Source organism: Crassostrea angulata, chromosome 2, assembly GCF_025612915.1.
Source record: "Crassostrea angulata isolate pt1a10 chromosome 2, ASM2561291v2, whole genome shotgun sequence".
Lineage (NCBI taxonomy): Eukaryota > Metazoa > Mollusca > Bivalvia > Ostreida > Ostreidae > Magallana > Magallana angulata.
This window is the reverse complement of record NC_069112.1, coordinates 21872656-21895781: the sequence shown is the minus strand read 5'-3', so window position 1 is coordinate 21895781 and position 23126 is coordinate 21872656. Positions and strand designations below refer to the sequence as shown.

Below are 23126 nucleotides of genomic sequence, written 5' to 3'. Positions count from 1 at the left end.
TTTCAGAGAATACGATGTAAAAATACAAACAGGAAATTAATCTAATATTATTTACATTGATAATGTTGAAAAATATTTAAAATTAAATTAGTCACATTCGTTAGAAAACAATGTTATACAAACATCCGATAATTTTTTTCCCTATGTCGTATCATTCGCGTAAATAAATATGTTCTGTACATATCCATGTACCTCAGAAAAAATTCAAATGATTAAACAAAAAAGAAAGTTGTAATTACTATTTCGGATTTTTTTCAAAGTAATTTAACATTGTATTGAAAGAACAAGAAATAAAAATGATTTAAATTTTTGACTCAATCTTCGTATATATTACCGGCGCTCCTTACATGTATAACGGCGTACAGTGTATATAGATTATCATGATCTATTTGAATTAAGTTCCATTCGTAAAGATTCCCATAATAATTAATTGCATGACTGTGTACATTGTAGGCAAATCCCTGTGCGTTAATTACGTCTTGTTTTCCGTTAACAGTGGTTTAAGTAATTAAAATAATTACTTGTAAAAATATCTATAATCGGGATTCCAAAGAACTTACTTACCGCAATTCATAGAAATGATCAGTATGTTTTCTTTCTATGTTTACATTTAATTTTGTTCAAATAATTAATCAATTTTCTATCATTTAAATTGTGTGCTTCATCAAATATTGATTCCAATTACCTTGAAGTCATTAATTTTTCCATTGGCTATTGACAAAAAAAGAGACACTTGACCATCCAATGAAAACAAATACACAGAGTTTGATTGACAGGTTCAGCCAGGTGCAGGTCTCACCGAGGTTATGTGTGCCGCGAGTGGTCTCAATAAGAGTTATCGATGTAAATAAATTAAAAAAGATACATGCTTATCAAAACATGCTCGTGTAAGTTAAAGTTGATTAAGGCTTGTTCCAACAGAAATCATGTTTTGCTAACTGCTAATTTTTTATGCATAGCGAATTTTAATATTGTACAGTCATTTTACCGGTAACGAATCAGTATGCGGTGTCTCGTGTATGCAACTATTATTATCGATATTCCAAATGTTTTTATTTTTTGTTTAAATCGCGTTTCTTTGTCCTTCTAAACTGTATCAAACTTCCGAAAATATAAAGGATGAATTACGGAGACAATAATTTCAACACCCCCTCCAGTTTCCTAGTTTTGAATTCGTTTCTCAGTATCGAATTAAGCGCCCTTTATCTCTTCTGACCGAATATTTTGAGGCAAATTAATTTCAAAAATATACCAGAGGTACATGTTAATGGACTTATAAATGAACAAGGAAAAACAATTGTGGGAATATGTCATTTGAACAAATTATATGATCGTTATTTTTATCATACCGTTTTCCGGTCAAATTGAAACTGGACTTGAACATTTTTCATTTCCGTTACTTTATAATATTGAATTTTCATAAAAACACTTTATAGTAGTAATTGATGATAAGTAGTTGCCATTTTCCTTTGTTTTTCCCGTATATCTATCAATTTTTGCAGCCAAATAATACTTCTGTCGCAATGAACCGTAACTAGGAAAACTACACGTGGTTCTATTTGAAGTCGTAATTTCATTCAAGGCTCCATTATCATTTGATATGATGTATTATCTTTTTAAATGAATTATATTTACTAATTATTCACTAAATAGGGATCAATAACAAACTTATTTTCATAGTTAGGCTTTCGTTTTTTCTGTTTTGAACATCCGGCAGCTCACATCTGGGGCACATTTTTAATTTGTAAACATTTCGGTAAATAATCGAGCAAATGGCAAACAACTTCACGCACTGATATAATATTTATTTCTGTTTTATAATCACCTAGCTAGAATTTTTTTAAACCTCAACTTTGTCTTCCACCAATAATTTTTCTAAAAATTATTCGATACTGGCAAATATTCGTTACCGGTAAAACTGTACCAGTACTGAAACATCGTATAAAAACGTTATATATACATGTACGCTGTAACTAGTCGTCTTTTAATACATATACCTTTCTTTTGTTTGTTAAAGATAAATTCAGTTTTGTAAAAAGATAAGTATATCATTTCTTCTAGATTTTTTTTCTTCATGAAAATACCTACAAGAGAGTTTTGCCAATCACAAACAGTTTCAAGTACATGTAATGTAAAACACGGGCTCCATTTTGAAACAAATTGTCAGAGAGTTCCGAATGAAATCGGAATAAAAATCTGATAAACGTTTCACATGGTTCACGCACGCTTTGCTCGAAACGATTTAAACGCATTGTCCGAAATTCTGCACGCTTTGTCCGAAACGCTAAACGGTTTACACGAAACGCTTCACGATTCACACGAAACGCTAAACGGTTAATACGAAACGTTTTTCGCACGTAAGTCGCACGCTTTTTTTGTTGTAGTAGTACGTTTCAGGGTCTGTAAATTTTGTCAGCACGCAACAATTCTAAATTGCACATTGTCTTCAAAAATTTACAAATATTTAAATAAAGAAGTTATCTTAGAGAAAAGGTTACGTGTTTTATAAACGGGTTCGGTTTAAAAAAAACAAACACCAAAATTCCTGACATGACACATGAGTACATACTGTTTATTACAATGCTTGCTACCCTCTGAAAATTTAACTCGCCATTAAATATCTCATTTTTTTAAAATAATGTTTGTTACGATTACATAAACTGTGTGCGACAAATTGTTTTCCTAAAACATTTTCTTATTATACCCCCCCCCCCAAACAAAGTTTGGGGGGGGGGGTATATAGGAATCACCTTGTCCGTGCGTCTGTCTGTCTGTCTGTCTGTCCGTCTTGTCTGTGCAATTGTGTCCGGTCTATATCTTTCTTATGGAGATACATTGGAAGTTCTTACTTCACACAAAGATTGCTCATGACCTAAGGGTGTGTCATGACCTTGACCCAAGGACATTCGGGCAAGGTCAAGGTCACTGGAAAAAAAATGCAAAATTCGTGTCCGGTCCATATCTTTCTTATGGGGAAACATTGGAAGTTCTTACTTCACACAAAGATTGCTTTTGACCTAAGGGTGTGTCATGACCTTGACCCAAGGTCATTCGGGCAAGGTCAAGGGCAGAAAAAGTGCAAAATTCGTGTCCGGTCCATATCTTTCTTATAGGGAAACATTGGAAGTTCTTACTGCACACAAAGATTGCTTATGACCTTAGGGTGTGTCATGGCCTTGACCCAAGGTCATTCGGGCAAGGTCAAGGTCACTGGCAGAAAAAATGCAAAATTCGTGTCTGGTCCATATCTTTCTTATGGGGAAACATTGGAAGTTCTTACTTCACACAAAGATTGCTTATGATTAAAGGGTGTGTCATGACCTTGACCCAAGGTCAATTAAGAAAGTTCAAGGTCATTGTTTCAAAAAAGCTAAATTCTGTCTGTGTCATGTCTTATTAATGGAAATATTAGAAGCTAAAAATTAACAGTTTCCAAAAATAAAGCAGTTGTTATTTATAAAAAATGGACAGTGAAATAGATTCATCCAATATTTTCTATAATAGCAAAAATACACGCGTAATGATTTTTTTCTTAGCGGGGGGTATCAATTGTGAGCTTGCTCACAGTACCTCTAGTTTTCTTTTTCAAAACACGTTTTATATGCAGGCTTTCAATCACAACACGTTTTTATAACAAAAGCAGAACTGAAAGTTAATAATTATAATCGTTTGACACCATATCACATATATTTTCAACTCGCAGCAACAACGGAAGACCTACTCGTGGCTTTGCCACGAGCTCTGCTCTAGTTTTGTCTAAGAAATGGTAATTCTCTACATTACATTTTTTGTAAACAGCTATAAGACTCGAGCTTTGTTTACATAACAATCAGTTCTTACCTCTGTATATCGCTTGTAACTTGACTTTAACATTCAATATTTTGGTCAATCATTTAAAATATACCAGTTAACCATTTTATACATAAAAAATTAAAAAAAATTTTTTGATCTCAAATCGTGTCCAAGTCCCTTAAGGTGAGTTAAATCAATGAAAAGCAAAATACATTTCAATAAATGATAATATGTCTAACCTGCAAGGTCTACAATACCGATAGACCCAGCCGCTACCAGACTCCCAGAGGTCAGGTTGGACTGTGCTAAGTAAAGGGGCGCAACTTGTCCATAGCAACCGCCGAACAACAACACTGCACCGGCAAGCAGTCTTTGTTTGTAAATCACCATCTACGTTGTATTTAAAATCTATTGACTAGTTATGAGAGAATTACCAAATAGAAACGGTCTATATAAAGGATTTTTATATCAACAAAAAAAAATTCCGCTGGTCTTTCTGATCCGTATAACTTGAAAATATACAATATAACGTGAAATATACAAAATCATAAAAAAGTATATAACTGAAATATTGTTTTGCGCAACATAAATATATTGAGTTTGTTATCCGCTTCTTTATCACACAGATTGAAGCATACTTGTATTAGTTTAAATTTTCAGTATGACATTTGGCATAAGCAAGCAGTCTCTCAGGAAAATATCAAGTAAGATGTGTCAAGTGTGCATTCGCCCAATGGTGGTCCAACGTTGTTCAGCCAACGCCAACCTTACAACCCACAGCCAATGTTGGCCCAATCATTATTTGAGTGTTTATTAACATATGCACTCTATAAAAGTGCGTATTTCTCATATCCATCAAATAACCAAAATCTTCATTTCTTATAATAATTCATCCACAATGTACCTGTCTCTAGAGATAAATTACAATCATCTGACGTTCAAATAAATTCCAAAAAAAATCTGTTTCTGAAATATCACATTGAAAACATGCAAGCAATCCCTCAAGAAAACTTCATTTTTTATGTATTTGAATATTTATAAACATGTACTCCTGTTGTTGTCTTTAGAGAGAAATTGAAATATATCACCCGAGGTTCAAATAAAAGCCTGTTTGTGAAACTGTGTAATAACTGAAAGAATATTAACGGCGTGTAAACTTTTAGTAGTTAAAACGTTCCGTTAATTAAAATTTCTAACATATCTATTCAGCGTAGCATTATCAGAAAAGTAAATTGCCTTTCTACTTTTTATCATAATACCGTATTTTCCCCAAGCATATGATTGATCTATTACTGTCACATGACCGTGCTATAAATTTTGTTATACATGTAGACCTTACTAAACTAAAAATAGAAAAACTATAGACCTCACTATACTTTATTTACATTTGCAAAATGAACCGAAAACGTTCAATTCTTTGTGAAATTTTTCATGACATCACAAAGATAACTGCACGCGCTTATCGCTTGAAGGTTGCTATAGCATTGAATGATATATTTTTGATGTCGTCGTGTCAATATGTACATTCTTCTGTGTTTTTCCATTAAATTCTGTGATCTTTAAATGCCTCTAAGTGCAACATCTAATCACTGGGTACTCAACGGTTAAAATGACGTGTTTTATTATGACATCACAAACGTTAAACGCTGTAAACTGCAACGTCACAAGCGAAAATCAAAGTTCACGCTTGTGACTGTTACTGTGGCTCTTCCATACCCTTAGGATAAGATAGGAATTATAAATCACATTTGCAGACAAGTCAAGAATTTAAAAAAAAGTAAATAATATGTTTTACGGTGCTACCGTTCTGGCGAGCGTAGCAAGAATTACACATACTGTACCTCAACTTATAGTTTTATTTAGGTATCAACGAACGTCAAAGAATTTTTGAGAGAGTATTGCTCTACAATAAGTATGCCAAATGTACTAATTTTAATGGTTATGATATATACAGCGCAACCCCCTACCCAGAGAGAGAGAGAGAGAGAGAGAGAGAGAGAGAGAGAGAGAGAGAGAGAGAGAGAGCCCGGTACCTGTTTTCCCACTTTTATTTAATGGTATGACTATATGCAATATCTACATAATTTTTTTACCTGTTTATTTTTTTCATTTTATTCCTTTTTATTTAGTTCAAAATGTCCTATTGTTTATTTCCTCCCTACTCATATACTTACCTGCCTACTGCACGGTACATGCATGCACAATTACTTTAAAAATGGATCGACATGACAGTAAAGTATGGCCCTTGCTAGTTTATATATATATATAAAATCTCTATATTAAAAAAAGATTAAAAACAAATCATATGTCAATGAGGCAGGTATCGCAGACTATACTGAAATAGCCAGTACACTCATTACAGATGTTTGATCCACCTCTAAAGTTTTCGCGGGAAATATAGCGCTAGTGCACTGTGACGTCATCCATGACTTTGTTCGTCTTTATTTACGTTTCTCGACTCAATACGAAGGTATGGAAGCATGTAACAAATCTTTTGAGTCTCGCCAAAGCATATGCGGTACTCAAAACGTGTCTTCAAACTTTAAGTCACCGTAAATTACGAGTTAAAAGTCGGCCATTTTTGGCATAGCACCACGGGTGTAAACATTAGAGAGCATTATGGGACGTAGACAAAAAATTTGTTTGATGAACTGTAGGTTTAGCTCGTTCTTTTTCCCGCGCACACTGGTTCTTACAGCTCGCTTCGCTAGCCGGCGCTGCGCGCCGGCGAGCTGCGCTCGCTATAAGCATTAAATCATGATTTTTTGAAGTATACAGTCTCATAACTGCAGCGATGTGTGCATACAAATTTTCATAACGCGCTAGTTTAACGCGCGTTACTCAGTTTGTATATGCACACACTGCTGAAGTTATGAGACTGTATACTTCAAAAAATCATTATTCAATGCCATAATGATTACCGTGAGGTGAGCAGACAATTTGAATAACGCGCATTAACGCGTTATGATAATTTGTCAACTGACGGTATTTATTGGCACGACGACGTCAAAAATTAATGATTTGGCTGTAAAGAAAATTAAGTTAGGAGTTTTGGGAAACATTTTAAATTATGGAGATATATACGTCATTTTTACCCACTATTTGACCCCCTTAGGAAAATTAAATCTCCGAAACTTTATTGCGCATCTTCAAGACATCACTATTCATATTTCAAAGATAATTTAAATATTGTGCACATTGTACGACGAGTTCTAGGACGCAGGGTTTTTTCTTGTATAAAACGTAATTTTTGCAACGTTAAACCAAAATTTCAAAACCTTATTAAACAGGAACAGAATATGTTTAATCATATTCCAAAAGTCGAATGGCTAATGCATAATGTGATAACGTTATGGGAACTAGGTTTATCCATACTGCAAAATGCACTGGCAAGTATGATAAGTCTGCATTTAACTTAAACTTTTATGATATTTAAGAGTTGGAAAAATCACTAAAAAGATTTAAAATACCTGCACTTTCTAAAGAAAGATTTATTTGTAATGTTCCGTCCTTCCAGCCCGCTGTTTCGGTGCAGTATTGTTTTTAGGTGGTTGCTATGGACAAGTTGCGCCCCTTTACCCAGCACAGTCCGACCTGACCTCTCGGAGTCTGGTAGCGGCTGGGTCTATCGGTATTGTGGCCCTCACAGGTTGGACAATTACAATTTGTAAATAATTTTCATATTCACAAATTATATAAAGTTGATGGCGTTTTATTTTGTAAGCAAGTGGAGCAATGGTGGCAAGAGCTGAACTGAAAAATTATAACTGCGGGAAAAAAACTTCAAGAACAAAAACAGTCTTGTATTATTGATAAAGAGGGAAGGTATATTTTTCGTCTATTGATTTCGAAAAATAAATAAATAAAAATACTTTATATTAACAGGAGTGTTATAAAAAGATTGCCAAATTGATATATAACTTCATAAGGCAACTTAAAAAAATAAGGGTTTCAAATATTGAAAGGTATGATGCATTGAGTGAATTGATTTTGCGAAAAATAATACAATGAATGGTTTCATTTAACAGTTAACATATGAAAAAAAAAGTACGTACATGTATAGACGAGCTTAATGACCATATATAGTGTTTTGTTTCTTTACATCCGGCTCGTGTTACACCATACTTCCGTTTCCGAGTCTTTTATTTATCAGCTACAATATACACTTTTGACTTTTATAACCCCAACTCTGTGGAAGCAAACTTTTCGTTTTATAACCCCTACCTGTGTGGACAGACACTACATCACACTTTGCCACTGTAAATCGTTTGATATAAAATTATCAAATGTATGCACCTAAATGCGCTAGAGTGAAGTTACAACAAATGCACATGTCAACACAATATGACGTAAAATATCGAAATAATACACAAACATCAATGACATGCAATAAATTCAAAATTGCCAAGATTCAATTATTTTAATTAGATTTTTTTTAATTAGATGTGTTCCGAAGATAAATACATCGGGTTCGGAATGCCAATTATTTCTTAGTTAGAAAAACGTTGTGTATTCGTTTTGACACATGTTCGATTAAAAGTGAAAACTGATTGAAAGTTTATTGTTCATATCCGGAACAAAGTGGTAGCAGAGCGTGGTTTAATATGGGAGACGAGGAGGAAAAAGCAGAAGCGTCAGGAATGCAGATGATGGGAAATCAGGAGAGTACGGCGGATCCAGAGATAGATATCGACGTTCTGAAACGTGAGAAAACGAAAGCTAAGTCACAATTCACGAGAGCTAAGCATCACTTGTTGAACTTATTAGATTCTGATTTACCTAGTCGTGGGGAATTATGTAAGGCTCGAGAACGCCTGATTGATTTACAAGAACCGCTCATTAATTGCTTGTTGTCGCTTTCCGCGGAGTACAAGAAGGCAAACGACATTACAAAACTATCAAAGACAGAACAAGAAATTGAAATGATTGAAGATAATTTTGAAAATTGTCAAGACAGAGTTCAGGATTATCTAGATGCACGAAGGAGTGATCCGCCGAGTGTTGCGACAGATTCATTACATGGAAGTGAATACTTTGTGAATGAAGAGGAAATTCGGGCCAAGAAAAAAGCAGACTCTATTCGTGAGGAGGTGCGCAAATTTGAAGAAACGAAAAGAGAATTGGAGGAAGAATTTAAGACAAAACATGAACAGTTGAATGAATCTATCAACGCTGGATACAGAGAACTGGAACAAGTTGAAAATGAAGCACAAAGGAATTTTAGTGGAATGAATGATGGTTTTGAAGATGTAGACAATTGTGAAAGAGAGGACTGTGAAAATACTGATGTTAATCAAGACTCACACATTCCCTCATCATCTGAGAAACAGGTTAAAGTGACCAATGATTCTGTGAATGGCCCTACCGTTGGAAGTGATTTGTGGAAACAGATGAAGCGTGTATCGATTCCTGTCTTTTATGGTGACAAAAGGACATACGAGAGTTGGAAAGCTGCCTTCTCAGCATGTATTGATAAAGCTCCAGCGACTCCAGAATACAAACTTTTACAGTTAAGACAGTATCTTTCCGGTGAAGCCTTGAAAGCTGTAGAAAACCTTGGACATTCCGCTATCGCCTATGAAGCAGCCAAAGATCGTCTTGAGCGGAAGTTCGGAGGACAACGACGGCAAGTCATGCGACATCTTGAACAGTTGGATTCCTTTAGACCTATACGTGCAGGAAATTCAAAGGATTTGGAAAAATTCGCAGACATTCTGGACATAGCAGTCATTAACCTAAAGGATGCAGGTAGAACGGATGAACTCAAGAATGGATCACTGTACGTCAAACTTCAAAAGAAAATCCCAGAGTCCCTGCTGTCTACATACCACCGATGGGTGTATGAGAAGAAAAAGACTGAGTCAGTGGAATCTTTGAGGGAATGGATCTTGCAGGAATCCGAATTCCGAACAGTGGCAAACGAGACTGTGTATGGTCTACAGGTTGATTCAAACAATAACTTTGATAGTAAAAAGTGCAGCCGTGACCGAAATCATGTTAATGTTCATCAAAGATCATTTTTCACAAACACTAAGACCTTCAACAAACTATGTCAGATGTGTCAAGGACAACATGGGATATGGTCATGTGAGCAGTTCAAGAAACTTGAAGTGTCCCAGAAATGGAACTTTGTCTGTCAGTCGAAGCTGTGTTTTCGTTGCTTGGGGTCAGGACACTTGGGAAAGACATGTAGAAGGAGCAGACCTTGCGGCATTGACCATTGTACCGAGACACATCACAGACTATTGCACATTGAAAATCGAGCTGTGAACCAAAACACAGATGGATATCAACGTGATCTATCTGCATCAGTGTTGAACCAGAATGCTCCAGAATTTCGACCCTATAGAAATCCACAGAGACCAACTTCTTCTGTAAGAACTGCTGAAAACAGTAATGTTGATACCCAGATATCAGTGAATCAAGACAGAACTTTGACATGTCATGGAGGGGAGCCACAATTTATCGCCCTACGAACCATTCCAGTAATAGTAAGAAATGGATCAAAGACAATGAGAGTAAACGCACTGCTGGATGATGCCAGTACACGGACCTACATTAATGCAGATGTTGCAGCAGAATTGGGTTTACATGGCAAACTACAGAGAATTACCGTAGGAGTTCTTAATGACAAAACTGAGTCATTTGAAACTATGCCAGTAGAATTCCAAATAGAGAGTGATGATGGGAGGACAAAGACTAAAGTGGAAGCCCTAACAGCTGACAAAGTTACCGGTGATATGTGTGTAATCAACTGGAGAAAATATCAACACAAATGGGACCATTTGAGAGGACTTGAATTCCCAGGAGTGGGTAAACATTCTATGGTGGATATTCTGATTGGAATGGACCAGAGTGAACTTCATTATGCTTATCAAGAGATCAGAGGTCGACCAGATGAACCAGTGGCCAGACTTACTCCATTAGGATGGACTTGTGTCGGGAAAATTCCTGGTAGCAATGAGATATGTGTTCAAACTCATTTCAACAGAACTTACTTTATCCAGAATCAGAAAAGTGATAATGAATCGGACAAGATTTTGTGTAAATTCTGGGAGATGGAAAATTTCAGTGAGCCACAGAAGAAACAGTCATTTAGTCTAGAGGAGAGAAGTGTGTATGAAAAAGTGAAAGATTCATTGAAGTTTGTTGATGATCATTATGAAGTAGCTATTCCTTGGAAGGAAGAAAAGCCTGATTTACCATGTAATTACGACATGGCACTACAACGTTTAGAGAACACTGAAAAGCGATTGATGAAGAACCCGGAAGTAAAAGATTCTTACTCAAAGACTATTGAACAGTATCTGGAGAAAGGATACATACGCAAGATTAATCAGGATGAGGAAAAGTCCGGAAAATGGTTTCTTCCACATTTTCCTGTCATCCGGCCAGATAAGAGCACAACAAAGACACGTATTGTGTTCGACGCATCAGCAAAGCATTGTGGTGTCTCATTAAATGACATGATTCACTGCGGACCAAAACTTCAAAATGAACTCTTTGATGTGTTACTAAGATTTAGAAGAAATAGTGTGGCAATAGTATGTGACATTGCAGAAATGTACTTAAGGATTAAGGTTCCACAGGATGATAGACCTTATCAACAATTTCTCTGGCGTGACGTTAATACAGAAGAGAAACCAGATGTGTATGAATTTAGCAGTGTTGTATTTGGAATAAATTCGTCGCCATTTCAAGCACAGTTTGTAGCACAGACCCATGCTGAGACTAACAGAGAAACTTACCCTATGGCAGCAGAGACTGTTTTGAAATCCACCTACATGGATGATAGTATGGATTCAGTATCTACCGAGGAAGATGGAGTCAAACTCTACAGGCAGCTATCTGCATTGTGGGAAAAGGCCGGCATGTATGCCAGGAAGTGGCTATCAAACTCAGTGGGTGTACTGCAGCATATCCCACCAGAAGATGTTGTTCCTGAAGTTGACCTGCACGACAACAGCTTACCATCCGTAAAAACCCTTGGTGTGCTATGGAAGGCCAAAGATGACATCTTTACATTCAAAGCAAGTCCACCAGAGGATGATTTTACTTACACAAAGCGGAACTTTCTACGGAAAATCGCAATGCTGTTTGATCCTTTGGGATTCCTAGGACCGTACACAATAAGAGCTAAAGTTTTGTTGCAAGAAATGTGGACTGCAGGTCTTGACTGGGATGATGTGTTGAGCAAAGACCTCCTATCAAAAGCTGAGAAGTGGTTTAGAGAATTGACTGAGCTATCGCTTATTGAAGTACCGAGATGTCTACGTCTATCTAATGGTGAGATTATATCGACTTACCTTCATACCTTTGTTGATGCTTCCCAGGACGCGTATGGAGCTGTAGTTTACCAGAGGTGTATCTATGACGATGGAAGTGTATCAGTCAGATTCGTGACTGCAAAATCCAAAGTAGCTCCACTTACCACAGTCAGCATACCTAGACTGGAATTGATGGGTGCAATATTGGGATTAAGGCTAACGCTTTCAGTGACAAGTGCTCTGGAGATGGATGGTGACCAGTGCACGTTTTGGACGGACAGCATGAATGTGCTGTGCTGGATCAAGGCACAAAGTAGAAGTTTTAAGCCCTTTGTAGCAAATCGTATTGGGGAGATACAGTCGGCCTCAAATCCAAAGCAGTGGCATCATGTGCCAACAGAAATCAACCCCGCTGATATGATATCCAGAGGAGTGACGGTTTCACAGTTACAGAAAGACAGTGTCTGGTGGAGTGGGCCTCACTTTCTTACCTTGGATGAATCACAGTGGCCGAATCAGAAAGTTGAAAAACAGGACTCTGACAAGGAAAGAAAGAAGTTAAGCAGAGAAGTTGTCAATGATTCATATTCATTCTTGGCAAGATCAGTGGGCTATAGAGACACAGAGTGTTGTTTGAACCCAGAATCCTATTCCAGCTGGATACGGCTTGTAAGAATTCAAGCTTGGATAAATCGTTTTGTAAATAACTGCAGAATGAGCATCAAGGATAGATGTAAAGGTGAATTGAATGCTGAAGAAGTTGAAGGGGCGGAAACTCAAATCATTAGAACAGCCCAGAAATGTGAGTTTCATTGTGAATACAGATTGTTGAAACAGAACAAACCTCTTCACCAGAGCAGCAAGTTATTGAGTCTGAACCCTGTAATTGATGAAGATGGACTCCTGCGGTGTGATGGACGTTTGAAATATGCAGAATATTTACCATATGATGTTCGATACCCTGTCATTCTCCCTAGAAACAATCGTGTCACTACACTTATTATCAAGTATCACCACGAAAAAGGAAAACATGTGACAGGAACAAATCACACACTATCTATGATCTCATCACAGTTTTGGATAATATCCGCACGAGAGGAAATACGGAAGTGGGAACGACAATGCAATAAATGTTGCCGCAACAAAGCCAGACCAGCAGAACAACTGATGGGTCCCCTTCCATCAATTCGTACAAAGCAGCCATTACACGCATTTTCTCGAACAGCGGTTGATTATGGAGGACCTTTCATTACGAAGCAGGGACGCGGAAAACGGCGAGATAAGAGATATCTATGTCTCTTCACGTGCGTGATGTCAAGAGCAGTGCATCTAGAAGTTGCCTTCGGACTTGATACAGATTCGTTCCTCAACGCATTTTACCGGATGGTTAGCCGAAGAGGTCTACCTACAGAAGTTATATCGGACAATGGAACAAATTTTGTTGGTGGCAACAACGAGCTAACGGAACTAGTTGGATTATTGGACCACACAAAGATTCAACAATCTACAGCAAACCTTGGAGTCAAGTGGCACTTTAATCCGCCTCTTGCACCTCATTTTGGAGGTGTCCATGAAATCATGATTAAAGCAGCGAAGAGAGCTATCTATGCAGTGATCGGGTCAGCAGATGTTACAGATGAAGAGCTGATGACAGCATTTGCAGGAGCAGAAGCTTTGATCAACTCAAGACCCCTGACTTACCAATCGGCAAACCCAAACGATGATGTTCCGTTGACTCCTAACCACTTCCTGCACGGGCAGGTGGGGGGATTATTCGCACCGGAAACTGTGGACACAACTGAATTCAACCCACGGAAACGTTGGAGAAGAATCCAGGAGCTTGTGAGACACTTCTGGCATCGATGGATGAGCGAATGGTTGCCAGGACTGAATGTACGCAAGAAGTGGAATCGAACTCGCAAAGACATTAGTGAAGGTGACATTGTTCTCATAATTGAACCTAATTTACCTAGAGGACATTGGCAGCTAGGTCGCATTCTAGAAATTCATACAGGCAAAGATGGACATGTGCGCGTTGCCAGAGTGAAAGTCGGCCAGAAATCGATGACCCGTCCAATAACTAAGCTGTGTCCATTGGAGTTCAGTGACTAAACTTAATTGTCTCAAACATTGCTGTCACAAATGACGTTTAAATATATGCATCACTTTTTAATGTTTAAAATGAAAAAGTCTTAATATTTTGTATTTTAATTACAAAATCAGGTAATTTTGTTGATGTGCAAGCAATCAAGGAGGGGAGAATGTTCCGAAGATAAATACATCGGGTTCGGAATGCCAATTATTTCTTAGTTAGAAAAACGTTGTGTATTCGTTTTGACACATGTTCGATTAAAAGTGAAAACTGATTGAAAGTTTATTGTTCATATCCGGAACAAGATGTTTAACGAATGACAAAGGTAAATATACACGTATACTGTGAGGTGAAGGTTAACGTCTATAGCGTATTGCCATTGGCGAGTTATGCTCAGCTTAATTGTTTGAAATGTATACAAAGTTAGTTACGGTTTTTACCAGGGACAAACCAAATTTTATTTGGCAACAAATTCATTATACGTTCTTTCGTTCATTTAATTATTAATCAAAATTTATCGATTTTTTTAATGAACGAGTTTTAATTTTACTGTTTGAAATTTAAAGAAAATGAACGTCATATCTTTATTGTTTATAAATCAACCATGATTAGGTCTACTTTTTTCATATGAGGTAATTTCAAAGGACTACGCACGCACACGTGCTTTCTTAAAAGATTACAAACATCTTCAAGGTATACGTTTCAGCTTAAAATTGATTTCTTTTTAGAGGTTGAAAATCAAATGAAAGAGGCTAAAGAAGAGCTTCAACTGATTAAGGATAAACTATCGGGTGTGTATTCATGTTTAAGTTATATTCATACAAGTCTTGTTAAAAATATAGATTATGCAACTTCATAGCAAGATTTGGTTGTCGAATTACGAAGCGGAGGACGTCTTAGGAGACTTTTTGTATAAAATAAAAAATACCACGGTGTGATGTCAGCTTTTGAAAAAATTGTATGTGCCATAATAATTATTAAAAAAAAACCCAACAATTCATAGACTATCACGATTATTTTTAAAGACATTTCTCTGCCCTTATTGACACTTTGTGACACGATGGCGGTGTTTTTATTTGAAGTTTACCATTTTGTATTAGCAACACAGCACATGGCTACTGGGGGCGGAGCTATTTGCTGTACTGTATTACCTGATAAACTGTGCGGTATTAGCCAATAAACCGTTCTGTATTAGCCAACTGTACTGTATCTTAATACAGAACGATCTAAATATAAATCAATGCAACAATAAATGCAACATATTTAATTCTTGTGTCAATTTTAACAAAATCAATATGCAAATAATATTCAAAACTACTAAAATACACATAGCAAGAAAAGGAATATGGGTCCTTCTCAATAAAAATTTCCCAAGAAAATTAGGACTTTTTTACATTCAGGAACACAACAATTAATTCCACTGACAGTTGTTTAGATCCAAACGAAAATAAAAACTGGTTTTCCGGGCAAAACGTTTTTGCATCGTCATCTTCTGAATTATCCGAATTTACCGAAGATACGTCATTTTTCAAATACATTCAAGGCCCATTTTGTATTATATTTTGTATTTCGGTTTTCCTGACCTTCAATGAGATTTCTTCATTCCTTATCATTTTTACGACTGGTCCAAATCTAGAGGCAGTGTTTTCATAATATCCCCGCAATCAAAGTCGATTGAACAGCTGTTTGCAGCGCCCGCATTCGAATCTGCGCAAAAACGAAGAATTTGAAGCCCTTCAAATACCTAATGCTCTGTATCTATATTTTCGCATATCTGCGATAAGATAATATCGTCTACCTCGTCCGTTTAGAAATCAAGAGAGCTTATGTCCATCTAGCATCTTACCCTAGCTGTGGTCAAATCTAAACTGATAGTCTCACGCGATCTGCGGAAATTGCGTAATAATCATCTAACTCCAATACACTCATTTTGCCGGGAATACACCTGTTTTGTTTTTTCGATATAGAAAGAAGTGAAATTAACATGACACTGCTATTCAGTTAGAAGTCTCAGATGCTCAATCGTGTCACAAATAATTTAGAGAACTCGACAGGTTCTCTATGTTTGATACAAATTTGGGAGTGGACTCGTGCTACGCACTCGTCCACCCCAAATTTGTATCAAACATAGAGAACCTGTCGAGTTCTCTAAATAATACTTAAAAGCATCAATACGTGTCTTTACAATTTTAGTCATAGCCTAATCTGTTAAGTGCTCTCCTGTTATCAACATATACAAGTCTTAAGTTTGTACAAGTATTTGTAGAATTGAGATTTGGTTTTGCTACCTTATACACAAAAGAAAAAGATTTAAATAGTCTTATCCCTTTATTATTTGATGCACATATCGTATTTATGAGTGTGCTATTCGATTACTTCCATACACATTTAAAAAAGAACAGAGAACAGATCCAAACAACTTCAAGATCTGTTCATCTTTTAAAGGGACTTAGTCATCATTTGAGATCAAAAGTTTGGATGATTGAACAAAATTTAAATATTAGAAGTCATAAGAAAAATACAAAGCTAAGAATTCAGAAGAAATTATGTACATAAAGCCCGAGTCTTATATTTGTTAACAAATAAGGTTAAGTAAGGAATAACAATTTCTTTGACAAAATGACTCAAGGCAAACAAGATAAACTGATTCAATGTGTTCATAAATAACATTACCAACAAAAGAAAACAACATTCGAAGAAAACTTACACCAATGAAACACAAATGTAAAGAATAACAAGACTCAATCTTTGTTTACAAAACAAAGAATTTCAAACTCTGCATTTGAATGTAACCCATTATTTGTTTTTTTTTCTTCATATTTCTAAGGTATACCTAACTATTCCCTCTTACATGTATACAGTAAAAAACGGTTATAACGAAGTGCCAGTGATGTTGCTTTGTTATAAACGTAATTTGTTATATCCGTCAGGTCTACAGCATGTAATAAAGTCACAGGGAATAGAAATCACTTCGCTGTAAGCGTTAATTCATTATAAGTGTGTTCTGTATAACCGTGTTTTACTATATTTGACATACACATGTGTGCAGGTCACGTGCAACACCCCCTTTTTTTTTTTTACCTTGCATGGTTTATTCAAGTTGCACAATGTCTGCTTTTTTGCTCCCGATGCCCGTGTTTAATTAAACTGCTTACAAGCTATATTTTTCAAGGTTCATGAAATTATATTGGTATTAGAGTGGATCAAATGGCATGAATTTGTCTTAAGAGACACAATAGAGGTAAGATAGAAAAAAAGTTCCTAATGTGCCGGTATTGTATACGTGTACGTATTGAAAATGTTTATTCATAAAGAGCACTCTCCATAAGCTCTTCACATGCTCTTTCCTATGATACTCTTACGACGAGTCATCCAACTGTCAGAAGACTAGTAAATACATTTATAGGATAGAATATCTTATGAAACTGGAAATTATATGACTATTTACTAGCCATGGAGACCATAACAAGTTTATTCCCCCCCCCCCACTCCCCCGGAAAGAGCAAATATTTCATGAGGCGAACTGATGAAAATAGTTGCAGGATCGGAGGACAATAAAACTGCTATTGGTTGAATAGTCTGTGAATGGGTATTTTATTATACCGAAGAAAACGTTTTTCGTCGGAAATTCAGAATTTTTTAAAGTTACATGTGTATAAATCAGAGATATCGAACATTGATTGAACATAGCTACTCGGATTTCACCTGAGGTGTTCCAAATCTAAAATCGAAGGAAATCGAATGCCGCCGGTGAACACTGACTATATATTCAAAATAGGCGGCTAACACGGAAACTTTAATTTTCTACGGTTAAATAAAAAAAAAGCATATTTATCAGTTGTAATTTTATATAGAAATTTTCCACAGAGGTATAATAAAATAGATCAATTCAATCAAAACACACAATAAATCTTTAAATTATTTATTATATATTTTTGCACTTTCAGGAATAATGGAATTCACTTTCCACATTTTGGGAGAATGGAAAATGTCCCACTTTGAGTCTCATACCGGTATTTCACATACAGCATTGGGAAATACATTTGTAGGGTTGACACTGGCCCATTTCCCAGAGGAGGTGAAGATGATACGTAGTGTACCAGCAAGGTTTGAGATCCCTTGGAACTCGCCGACGAAGGGGAGCGGCTGTCCGTCGTCCGTCGTCCACGGGCTGCTAACGCTCACCCTGCTGCCTTGTATGACTACATCCTTGGGGTCACTCTCTACAAACAGATAACAATAATTCAAAGAGGCTGATTGAAAAGTTGTAAAGAAATAAGCCATGCAAAATACCAGGAAATTATAGTTGATGATTTTTTATGCTTAAAATATCAATATGCAGAAAAAAATATTTCTTGTATTTAAGCGTTATCATATTTACTGTATCTTAATGCGAAGTAGTCTACTTCTTAAGGATATCAATTGAATCTAAATATGGTTCAAACCATCAAGCTCTCACAAAGTTAAAGAAGTCGTTAAGGTCAGAGTCAGCATTTTTTAAAGATTATTCAAACACCTCAAAAGGAGAGCTCCTAAAAATAACTATTTGTAAGAATACTCAATCCCAAAACAGTAATCACCCGTAACAGTCATCCGTAGGGAAATCAATACCTGTCTTAAAAAATTACACGTAATAGTACCTACCGGTAAGAAACATTGCCCAAAATATTATAATGATTCACAACCTACTTACTAAGAAAATCAACCAGTGCCTGATTTTCCGTTGCCGAGTTAATTAGAATGAGTTTACCGCCGTCTTCAGCACACTTAGCCACCCACTGTTCCGGGGTGAGAGCTGTAGTCGATGTGGACAACTTGATGCAACCCAGAACAGGATGTAGACTGTATCCAGGGGCAGTGCAGGAGGAGGAGTCCGCTGTAAAGAGCAAATTCTGTATGTTGCAGAAAATTCTTACTTTATATAGCAAATACGAAATTAGCAGTTAGCGCAAAGCCAACACGATTTTTCTCCCATTCAGACAACTAAAATGTGAGTGAAAGGAATTGAAGATGTGGCTATATGAAATTCTATTCCATAGAGTCACCTTTCAAGACCTTTCAGGTTCGTCTTGTAAGATTCCTTGTCGAATTCACAAGATAAAACTGTGACGTTTAGTCAACTGAAAAGTGACTGAAAGGTAACTGAAAAGTGACTGAATGGCATATTAATTATAGACCTTTCAGTCAACATTGAGTGGACTGAAAGATAAAGGCTTTAATACATTGGGTAATGGGTAATTGGGTATTATATTAAAAAGAAAATCAGGCAATTTACTTTGATTAAAAAACTGAATACAATCAGAAGTAAGTAGGGCCGTTTGCAATGGCCAAGGTGTACATATTGATGTGGTAACTATTGAGTTAATGCCTTTAACCATCTACGATAAAATCCAACCATTGTATTCATTTAGGTACGAAGCTGCTCCACACTTTATGGAAAGATATTAATTCTGGACATATTAAATTTTTGTGTATTCAGAGTGTGATGTTCTTCATTTTTAAGTAAATTAGATAAACTGCAAGCAGAGTCTAATCGACTAATGTATTCTTAACACTTTGTGATTGCAAGAATCAAGTATTTTCTTAAATGTATCACTTTTCATTCAAATAATGAAAAGGTTATATCATCGTTTCACGTCCTTTTATTGCATTTTTAATTTTGTTTTTGTCTTAAAGGATACCGGCATTTACATTGAAATTGATCAACTTCTTTTCATCCATTTTTTTTTAAAGAAGTCAACTCTCCTCATTTAAACAAAATAAAATAAAAACCCTTTTTTAAAAGTTCTTCCAAATAAAAATATGAAACAATTACTTTTTGGTAAAAATTCAACTGTTAATTTGAATCAACGAAAGATGTTATTTTCGATAATTAAGCACATCATGTTTTATTTTCATTTGTTTAAAGAGTCTGAACAATAATTATGAGATGTGTCATTGTACTCACTATTCGAATTTTCTATTCGGCCAGAGAGCGCTTGCGCAGTTGGAACCAACGGTGATTGAAAAGCAATGTCTACAATTTATATATATGTACTTAAGTATAGAAGCAGGGCTTATATTTAGTAAGTTTTAAATTTGACTCGTTATTAAAACTTGCAAGTAAGTCGCTTGGCTTTTTTATTCAATGCCATTAAATATTAGTGCAGAGTGTTATAAGACTATCGTAATTCTGAATTTTTTTTGAATACTTTAAGCATAGCTACTTGGCATTTCGAACTAAAGTAGTCATTTCCGCTTCAGACCACATTGCTATACTTATGAAATTACAGTAACAAGCGTATATATGAGTTCTGCATATCTTAGGATAACCACCTACATGTAACAAAAATATGTAAATCTCCAAACAGTCAATAGTCCAAATGCTTACCAAAATACCGATTCTTTATAATATAATTTACTTGTAAAAAGCCATTTGCCTGCTGTATCTTTGTCAAAACATGAAAAATAAAAATGCCCGAATTTTTACCAATGAAACTCGTTCTGTTTGCTCCAATAATATGCCACACTCTTAACAAATTACGTAAAAGCCTGTCAAAAATATTCCAATCTAAGTATATTTACTCATTTTTCTGAGAATAGTATGAATATTTTAAACGTAAATTTCATATTATCACAACTGGCAGTTGAAAATGACCGTCTTGACAAGACCCTCTTCTAAGATATGAATTGTTTTTTGCATACCTTTGTTGATCGTAGTTGGCAGCAAGGTAACGAGGATGATGGCGGTGAGCACAGCGAGGGTACTTGGTGACCAATCATAGCTTCCATCTAAGAAAGAAATCCATGCTAATATTAAACCGACTATGTGATTGAGTTATATTTAAAAAAAAAGAGCATTGAAAATGAGATATAACAATTACAAATTACTACTTTTGTCGATCTAATTTAAATGAATACTTCCATCTGCTTCCCGGTTTTGATACGTATCAAAGCCGAGAAACGACAGGAAATTCTAATTTTAAATAGATTGTACTTTTGTACAAAACAGTTGCGAAATACTTATTTGTTACAATCTGATTTTTACCCGGACAGAAGGAGTTTATTATATGTTTATATTTCTTAATAATTTGTAAATAACAGTATGACAATGCACAGTATTTTCAAAACTGAGTCAAAACAATTTTATTTAATTTGTTTGAAACATTTTTCTTACAAATTTGTTAGATGCACATCTGTATATAAATAGAGCACAACGATATATGTATATTTTTGGCAACAAGTTATGAAAGACAAAAGGTTTAATCACGTGAACTCAGGAAAAAAATTAATTTTTTTTTCTTGGTTTATCATAAAAGAACATACTTTTGAAATTTAAAAAAAACACAACATGCGACTTACTATAAGAAGACAATATTGCACCCGTAGCTAGTCCGACAGCCAGTAGAAGTCTGTTATTAGTCACCACTGCTGACGTCATAATAAACTGGTGGGAGAGTAGTAGGAACAACACCACGTGTTTCAGCCGTACCTGTCCCATCTGAATCTTACATGGAATGAATATAGATAACCATTAAATTAAATCTTCAAGAGAAAAACAAAAAGATAAAGAAAAGGATTTAATACAATAACATGTACTTAAGATATGTATTTCGATTTATTGTTGAGGTAAGACTGATTGTTTATGCGCAGACGTAGCTTATACATACATTAGGCAAATGCAAGAACAAAATAGGGGGGAAATGATTTTTGTTTTCATTTTATGAAAACCTTTTTATAGTTTTTTTCTATTCAGAAAAAGACAATAACACGGTAAGTCCTGGCAAAATATAACATTGTCATTATAAGACAATGACCAATTAGATATTTTATATGATATTAAGGTACAACATTTTTATGGAGTAAATACAAGTAACTATTCAATTTGAAAATAAGAAATGATTTTAAAAATCATTTTTTAGATTAGCAAACAATGAAGTTTAAACGATTATAATTTAAAAAACCCAAACGCAGATCAAAGATGTAAGAACTAATAATTTGATAATGCAATTATAAGCTTAAATTAGTTTTTTGTTAGCTTGAAAACGTATGTGCTGTTACTCACCATTAGGCTTAAACCTCTTCTACACAGTCACACAATCCACAAAGCAGCCATACCCACTCATCACATTGTTAACTAATAAACTGGTGGCGGGGACACGTTACTTAACCCTCAATAAGCATCTTCCAGGGAGGCCGGCGATTTAACCATCAATCAATAGATATATATACATACCTTTATAGTAGAACAAATAATGTATATAGAAATATATATTTTTTCCACCTTGTATGAATAGCGTTAATTCTGCTATGTTATTTAAGACAGATCTATCTATATACTTGTATTTGTTATGTAGTAAAATGTCCAATGAATATATTAATTTAAATTTTTTCAGTATTTGTCAGCAAAACCGTAACAATTTAAATTTTATTTTGTTAATATACGTATATACATGAAGTAAAAAGGCAGAAAAGCGTATTTTACACTTTTGTTTGATAAGCCGACAAATGTGTCCTCTAAAAAATGTGTGAGGTGAAATTCGGGCAAAAAAAGTACTTTTTCATAAACATACATTAAATACCTAAATCTTTTGAACAAAATTCGAATTTTTTCATACATAAATTGGATTTCTGGAAAAATTAGCTTAAAAAACCTATATGTTTGGAATGAATCCTTTTGTTTTTATTACATTGTGCATTTTCATACTTTATAATATTGCAGTAGTCTTTGCCTTATAAATTAGTTACCCTTATGAATAATACTGATGTTTGTCAATCAAAAGCCATATTGTACGTTTTGCTTTCTTAATTTTTGTGAAAATTGCACCTGAAGTTAGCTCTCAAGAAAAATAGATAAGTATTACATTCAGTCGACGGCATGGCGATTCAAGTCATTCGATACATCCCCATTACAGTCCGTTAGATCAAGCTATGGTGATCAGGTTGCGTTATGTTATTTAACCATTTCCTTTTTTACCTTTACCGTACACCATTAA

At 35.3% G+C, this 23126-nt stretch overlaps 3 protein-coding genes across 4 annotated transcripts in view; 1 reads left to right on the top strand and 2 right to left on the bottom strand.

Annotated features, from left to right (window-relative positions):
* Nucleotides 1-23126, bottom strand: part of LOC128170467 (complement C1q-like protein 4) — a 290459-nt gene that overhangs the window by 222524 nt on the left and 44809 nt on the right. The gene's annotated exons all lie outside the window — the stretch shown is intronic.
* On the top strand, nucleotides 8397-14171 carry LOC128174026 (uncharacterized). Its single transcript, XM_052839670.1, has one exon. The coding sequence runs from the start codon at nucleotides 8397-8399 to the stop codon at nucleotides 14169-14171; it is 5775 nt and encodes a 1924-aa protein (XP_052695630.1).
* LOC128170463 (uncharacterized) lies at nucleotides 18150-22318 on the bottom strand. Of its 2 annotated transcripts, XM_052836237.1 has the most exons (6): nucleotides 22196-22318; nucleotides 21493-21637; nucleotides 20836-20922; nucleotides 20099-20167; nucleotides 18845-19027; nucleotides 18150-18374 (listed from the first exon to the last, which is right to left on the bottom strand). In XM_052836237.1, exons 1-6 carry the CDS (start codon nucleotides 22196-22198, stop codon nucleotides 18157-18159), a joined length of 705 nt encoding a protein of 234 aa, XP_052692197.1. In that variant the 5' UTR covers nucleotides 22199-22318; the 3' UTR covers nucleotides 18150-18156. The 2 variants fall into 2 exon arrangements, with proteins under 2 accessions (XP_052692197.1, XP_052692196.1); XM_052836236.1 differs by lacking the exon at nucleotides 20099-20167.